Raw genomic sequence first — 5,246 nt, forward strand, 5'->3', positions numbered from 1 at the left:
GCTGGGACTAAAGGCGTGAGCCACCACTGCCCGACTCGTGCCTTCCCTTCTGCTCTCCCGGGCAGCTATGAGGTCGGAGGCTAGGCACCCTCCACAGGGTTCCTTGGTGGCAGATCTCACAGGCCTAGCTCCTTCTTTACATAGGGTAAGGAATCTGAGGCCCACATTCGATCCACTAGGATGCCAACCATACACTCTGGTCTTCCCTCTGGGCCAGAGGCTGCCAGAACTCCCAGAACACGGTTGTAGGTCTCAAGCCAGCTTGTTTAGTCAGAGAAGACTCTTTGGGTGTCCCAGTCTGATGAAGACTGGAAGGTGAGGTTGTGCAGTACCTTGGCTTGTCAACTTCCTCTTGGGGTACAGAAGACCTAGAAGGTACCTTGCTGCTCTGGGTCTCAGGCCCTGAATCTATATATAAGATGCTCCCAGGCACAAAGGACACTGCCTGCCAGACCAGCTCCCTCCCTTCCCCACAGGTCCCTGGGCCTTGATTTTGTTCTGAAGGGACCCACCTTCTGGGAAGGGACTTTACTGTTCCTAATTCTTCACCACTTCTAGTCACTTTGGTGGGTCAAGGACATCCACCTTCCCACCTAGAGGCAGTCTCAAGCATTTCTGTAGGCTCCTTTGCATTTTTAAAATTTTATTAAATGTAGACTATTAGTCAAATGATTGGAAAAATCAATAGTGAAAAATAGTTCTTTAGGGTTTTTTCTTGGTGCAGAGGGGTACACCACACTGTACTTGCCTGTCACAGGGAGCCCTGAGGTTTGGGGCCCATGTGCCCCAACCCTGGTGATCCCCAGCCCACGGTACACTCCTACTGGGCTCCTCAGCTTCTCTGAGGAGGCATCCCACATCCTGCCTTGATATAAATATGTACAAATCCCTGGACAGTTGAGGGCACCAGGCCCAAGGCAGAGCTGGGGTCACCTGTCCCCAAACCTGCAGGAGCTCCATTTTCAAGAGGAACGAACGCTGGGTAGCTGAGAGCATCGCTGCCCATCCCAGCCCCGCACCCTGGTCCTCTGCTCTCAGGCAGCAGCGAGCTGGCCCAGGACGCGGCGGAACTGCTGCGTGCTGTGGCCTAGCTCCTTGACCCTGTCCACCATGTCCTGGGCAGCAGAAGGGGATGGGTACTGCAGGGCAGCGGCCTTGGTGGTGGCCACGATGCCACGCAGGAGGTCACACAGCAGATTGCTGTAGTGGGTCACTTGGCTTCGCACATCCGCTGCCTTTGCCTGCCGTGACAGTGTGTCCCCAATGAAAACAAGCTTGTGGGCACTGAGAATGACAAACTTGCTGTGTGCCACAAAGATCTTGGGTGGTTGGTTAGTGGCCACTGCAGTGAAGAAGGCGTCCACTGCATCTGTCAGTGTGGTCAGGTTGGCCTCACACTGCTCCAAGTAGAAGAGCAGCAGCTGTCTGTCTGAAGGCCCCAGGCCCCCCGTCCGGCCCGGCACCAGGGGCTGGGCTGGTGTCCAGTTGGCCAGGTCATGGTCTATTGGACGAGACACCTCCTGCTCCAGTCGCTCAAACTGTTTCAGCTGTGGGAGGCAGGACAAGGTTAGACTCTCGGCTGACAGACAGGTGGACACATCTGTAGTCATGAGAGCACTGCTCCTCAAAGCAGAGCGGGCACCAAGCGTCGGCAGCATTTCCGCCTGAGGACATGCTGGGGGTGCACAGGGAAGACAGCATCGCCAGCATCAGCAGTGCCAGCGGCTTCAAACGTGGCGCTCCATGGCTACACATGTTCAGCTATTTCAACTATGATTAGAGAGGAGAATTTTACCACATATCCTGGCTGGCCCCGAGTGCTGAAATTACAGGTATGTGCCTGGCTCGTTTTAATTAACATGCATTCCTTGTCACTTGCTATGTGCCACACACATCCCAGGCAGTTCACACAGGACTCACTCACTTCCTCCATCACACCCGGGAAGCACCTACCAACCATAGGCCCACAGTGAGCGGCCCAGCTCCGGCCCAGCTCAGGGTGGGGCAAGCGGCCCCTGGCCTGCCTTCTCTACACCTGAGGAGGAGCCTGAGAGAGGTTTTCGTATTTACTTTGTGTTGTTATCTTCACAATCAAACTGAACTCTTTAGTATTTTTCAGAAATACTTTCTTACCTTGAGAAAGGATTCAAAATATGTAGAAAACTGTGGCTAAACACAGCACTGTTATTTGTAAAGAGAACTGGATACAATGTGAACATTCAACAATGGGCATTATGTGGCCTATAAAAAGGAGTTAAGAACAACATTGGCAGAGAGTGTGACAGCTCACAAGTGTCATCTCCAGCATGCACAGGGAGGCACAGTTTGTGAAGAGCAGCTGGCCAGTGGGAAGTCAGCGGCTGTGACTCTGGCTGCCAGTGTTTCTCGTCCTATAGTGTTCTGTGCTCTCTACGAGGTACACGTTACTGACGCTAACTACATGTGTGTTTTACTGCTGTGTCTGTAATGTCTCAAGCACACTAGTCAACTGTATAGCCTCAGCCCTCTGCTGACTGCTACAGCCTCAGCCCTCTGCTGACTGCTACAGCCTCAGCCCTCTGCTGACTGCTACAGCCTCAGCCCTCTGCTGACTGCTNGCCCTCTGCTGACTGCTACAGCCTCAGCCCTCTGCTGACTGCTACAGCCTCAGCCCTCTGCTGACTGCTACAGCCTCAGCCCTCTGCTGACTGCTTCAAAAGAGCCGCATCAGACTGAGTGGGTGGTGCCCAGCCGTGGTCCCAGCCACTCGAGAGGGTGCTCTATCCCTGGTGGGTCTGTCTCACTGTGAGAGACGAGGAATGGAAGGCTCACCTGCTGCAACTCCAGTTGGCCCTTTCCCTGCCGCATGATGTTGCCCCTTTCCAGCAGCTCCTTCTGGGTCTTCTCAAATTCCTCCTTCCCCTAGGGCAGAGAGAGGACCTGGGCTGAGAAGTCTCTTCTGGGACAGAGGCTCGAGCAGGTCCCACGAGTGCAAGGGCTGGAAAACCACCAGGTGGCAGTGCAGGTGCACCAGTCCCAGGAAGAGGCGGCTTCTAAAGGGAGCAGCTTGGCCCAGGAGGGTTCCCTGTCACAGGATACACTCACTCCACAAGGCCATGGCCCTCCTAGGATGATGGCTCCTATACCAGAAATCAAACCCAAATTCTGCCCTTGGCCCACATATGAAACAGCATGCAGGTGTCTCTTCAGAGGTCCACGCTTACCCACCTCCCCATTCCCCTTGTCTACTCCCCTGGACCCCAGTGTCTGTCTCCTTGGAATGACTACACACAGAACAAGTTACATCTATGGCCACCTCAGAAGCCCATCCCCAAGGTTTCTGGAGCCATCCTGACTAGCATTTCAATCCTCAGGGACATAGCCATGTTGAGTATCAGCCCCAAAATAGGGCAAGATACAGGGAGGGCACTAGGGTTCACCAGTGGCCACTCCTGGAGTCCGGATTCCCTCTGACCACAGATCTCTGTGTGGGGGATGAGAGGGGAATTGGGGTGTCAGGGACCTCGCAACAACAGTGGCAGAATCAGAGCTCTTGGATGGGGCAGGGTGAACACCCACCTGCAGATGGACGTAGTCATAATCCTCCATCCAACCCCCTTCACTGTTTTCATACTGGCCGTCTGGAGAGTCCTGGGAGGTGAACTTTGGAGGTGAGGGGAGAGGGCGTGACTGGATGCTGCTGGCTTTATCAGTGGGGTTGGGGTGCAGGGAACCGCTTCCTTCGGGCCCCGGGCCAGGAGCTTTGGTCCGTCTGAAAAGCAGTGAGGCATTGCCGTGCAAAAAGGAGGCTAGCTGCTTGGCATCCTCGGGCACGGCCCGAGAGCAGGCCACCAGGCGGTCCAGGTCTTCCAGAGTGAATCCTGGACTTCCCCGGCCACTGTCAAGGACCTGACCGTGGACCACCAGTGTCTGGTACACATCCTCCATCTTCTGTAGCTGCCGGCTAAGCTTGGCATGCAAGGTGCGGTCAGAAGTGTGGGTGGCATTGCTCACAGCACCACGGGCGAACTCCAGGAGCTCGTGGACTGCCCCGTGAACTGCCGCCACTGCGGCTTTCAGGTCCTGTGCAGGAGGCTCCTGAGGCTCAGAGGTACTACGCCAGCCCCCGGGCCCACTGGCACTGCCCACCAGGTCCAGAAGGTGGGCTACGGTGGTGCTCACGCCTTGCTGCAGCCGAGCCAGGGACTCCACAGCAACCTCCAGCTCCAGGGGCTCCCGGCCTGGCACCACCACCTCCAAGGAAGATGCCGATTGGCTGCTTCGTGTGCTGCCCGTGCTAGAGGCCGACAGGCGCTTGCCATCCATTGGGGCCTCTCGCTCGGCTGGTGGGGGCACGGCATACACACCATCGTCAATTACACTTCCATCAGCCACCTCAGGAGGGAGCACCCGCTCACGAGGCACGTCATACAGTGTTCCAGGGCCAGGCCGCCGCAAACCAGGGGGCACGTCATAGAGGTCGGGGGCAGGGGGTGGGACATCGTACACATCCTCAGCTGGTGGGGAGTCTGGAGGAGGCGCAGCAAGGATCAGTGGGTGTCGGGTCGGATCAAAGGGCTTGGGCTTGGCGAAGGCAGGAGGTACATCGTAGGTTTCCTCACGCAGCAGTGGGCCATCGGGCACATCCTTGCTCACAGAAGGAGGAACATCATACACCTAGGGGATCAAGTACTGGTTAAGGCCTCTGTCCATCTGTCCAGTGATGGAACTGAAGGTGAGACGCAGCTGGTGCACCATGAGCATGAGTCGTAGCTACAGCGATGATGTTAAGAGTCTAGCTCTGGGCCAGGTCACTAATTCATTCTCTGTGCCTGGCTGTTCATCTAAAAGATGGGAAACTCCCCCACAGTATGAGAGCTGTCTGTGTTAGGTGTAGTGTCCACCTCTTACCTGCAGACACGTAGGAGAGACTTGCTACCATATTGCCAACTCTGCCTCTGCCATTTTCACCACATCACCTGGCCTCACGGTCACTGACAGACTTCCTGTTCTATAGCAAGCACTTAGCTGGGTTTGGTGTTATAGTCTAGGCGGCTCTCAAGACTACACGACTACTGGTCCCCTTTCAATCCCAAGTGTCCTAGTTTGGAAGACAGAGTTTGTGGTCTCCTTGCTCATTCCTCTCAGAGTATATAAAACAATAAGGCAGCCGGGCGTGGTGGCGCACGCCTTTAATCCCAGCACTCGGGAGGCAGAGGCAGGCGGATTTCTGAGTTCGAGGCCAGCCTGGTCTACAGAGTGAGTTC

The 5,246-nt window shown here is 55.7% G+C and overlaps 1 protein-coding gene across 2 annotated transcripts in view; it reads right to left on the bottom strand.

The window, feature by feature from the left end:
- Nucleotides 1-626: 626 nt before the first annotated feature.
- The window catches only part of Bcar1 (BCAR1 scaffold protein, Cas family member), a 33,541-nt gene continuing 28,921 nt past the window's right edge, over nt 627-5,246 (bottom strand). For both annotated transcript variants that reach the window (XM_021220369.1, XM_021220370.1), the window contains exons 5-7: nt 3,559-4,656; nt 2,812-2,901; nt 627-1,547 (exon numbers count right to left, since the gene is read on the bottom strand). In XM_021220369.1, coding sequence (XP_021076028.1) covers nt 1,035-1,547; nt 2,812-2,901; nt 3,559-4,656 — 1,701 coding nt within the window. In that variant the 3' untranslated portion in view covers nt 627-1,034. The remainder of the gene's footprint in view (nt 1,548-2,811; nt 2,902-3,558; nt 4,657-5,246) is intronic.

Source organism: Mus pahari, chromosome 20 (genome assembly GCF_900095145.1).
Source record: "Mus pahari chromosome 20, PAHARI_EIJ_v1.1, whole genome shotgun sequence".
NCBI lineage: Eukaryota > Metazoa > Chordata > Mammalia > Rodentia > Muridae > Mus > Mus pahari.